The 1,811-nt window shown below is 64.1% G+C and overlaps 1 protein-coding gene across 1 annotated transcript in view; it reads right to left on the bottom strand.

The window, feature by feature from the left end:
* Positions 1-1,811, bottom strand: part of MISP (mitotic spindle positioning) — a 3,771-nt gene that overhangs the window by 255 nt on the left and 1,705 nt on the right. The window contains 2 exon segments of the mRNA XM_077760590.1: positions 248-391; positions 1,319-1,449. Of these exon segments, the coding sequence (XP_077616716.1) occupies positions 248-391; positions 1,319-1,449 (275 nt within the window).

Here is a 1,811-nt window from a genome sequence, read left to right as displayed (position 1 = left end):
GCAGGAGAGTGAAGCAGGCCCGTCCCCTCCCCTACTTCACACTCCCTACCCCTGGTAATAGTGCCCGCGGTAGCTCACGCTGAGCCCACGCAGGTCAGCTGCCAGGGTCTGGCCTTTTGGGCTCGGTTCCAGCACGAACCCACAAACCCTCTACGGCAGCCACCTGTACGCGGTCTGCGGAACCTGTCTCTCAAGCTGCCCCAGACCCTTGCTATCTGGTAAAGAGGCGGCTGCAGGCCTCTCCCACCGTCTGTCCCACGGACGACCCCCCGAGCAGGTCACCCTCACAGAAAGGCATCTGATGGCTCTGAGGCCACAATAGAGGGCCCCTCGCGCCCAGGGACACACTCACCTCCGAGTTGATGTGGTCCGAGGCGCTGATGCTGGCGTACTGCGGGGAAGGGACGGACGTCAGCCCCGGAGCCCTGGGCTGCACCCACGGCCCACTGGGCCCCACTCTGGGGGGAGGGGAAGGCGTTCCCCGGCCACTATGGTCCCCCCAAACTCAAAACTATTTGCTGTGCGCGTCTTCCGTGCTGCCGCCTCCGTGAAGCCTCAAGGCTTTCTGCAAACTTCGTCATAACAGAGAGGGTCCACGTTTACTGAGCTCTTGCAGCCAGGCTCGGAAGGGGCTGCTCTTACGCTCACCCACATTTTACAGAGGAGGAGACTGAGGGTCAGAGAGGGACAAGCATTTGCCCAACGTCACATGCCAGCAAGAGGCAGGACTGGGACTCAAGCCGGGTCACTGGACTCCCACGCTGTGCCCCAAGCCACCAGAGCAGGCTGCAAGCCTCAGGTGGGTGAGGCTGGACTCGGTGTGATTCCCCCTGGTGCCCCCATGGGGGGAGGAGACGGCCTCAGGGCACACCGTGGGTGGGGAGTCAGGGCTGGGCTCGCCAGTCACACACACACACACGCACACACGCGCGTGCCGCCTGACTCTGGGCTCGTGTGACTTCAGCTTTCTCTGAAAAGCGTGTGGCCACACGTGGCTGTAAGGTAGTACAGGCGTGGCGTGTGCAGAGCCCTGAGTGCGTCACACGAGTGTGCAGTGATGACAGTTTCGATAAGATAATAACGATGATGATGATAAAGCCCTGTCCTTCCGACTGACTCGGGCCTCATGGTGGGGACCCTGCTTAGGGGCCTCTGACAGACGAAGGGACATACGCTCTGCACTCCCTGCGGGGGAGACACAGGCACCGCCACCCACGGGGCAGCGAAGGGGGCAGGCTTCAACCCGGGTCCTACCTGAGTCTCGCTCAGCCCTCCTGTGGCCCTGGGGTGGGGGGGGCAGCACCCGCTCCGGACTCACCCGCTGCTCCTTCCTTTTCTTCTGCCCAGGAGCCGCCTTGGCCGGGGCCCCCTCCGTCCCCAACACGCCCGGCAGGTGGATGGGGGTGAAGTGGGACTCGGACTCGGACACGGAGTAGCTGCCGGTGATGCCTGTGAGCAAGGGCGAGGAAGGGCATGAGGGAGGGTCCTGGGGTCCCCTGACTGGACTCTGGCCCGGGAGGCTCTGGAGTCTTTGGCCAAGAAGCCGGGTCAGTGAAGGCAGCGGGTGATCGGACAGATGGACGGACAAAGCACGGTTAGCGGGGGAAACGGAGAGACGGCACACAGCCCGGTCAGGACCGACTGGGCCAACAGTGAGCGGAGCCGGCGACCTGTCGGCCATCGCACGAGAGGACGCGACGCCCTCGAACCTTCGCACCTGTTAACAAGGCAGCCCCCCAAGGTGACGTCCCTCTCCCAACTCCACAGCCCAGGTACAGAGACGGGCGGACGGAGCCCCACCTGGGACCCCC

Source organism: Crocuta crocuta, unplaced genomic scaffold (genome assembly GCF_008692635.1).
Source record: "Crocuta crocuta isolate KB4526 unplaced genomic scaffold, BGI_CrCroc_1.0 scaffold443, whole genome shotgun sequence".
NCBI lineage: Eukaryota > Metazoa > Chordata > Mammalia > Carnivora > Hyaenidae > Crocuta > Crocuta crocuta.
Note: the sequence above shows the minus strand (reverse complement) of the source record. Positions and strands in the feature narration are given on the sequence as shown.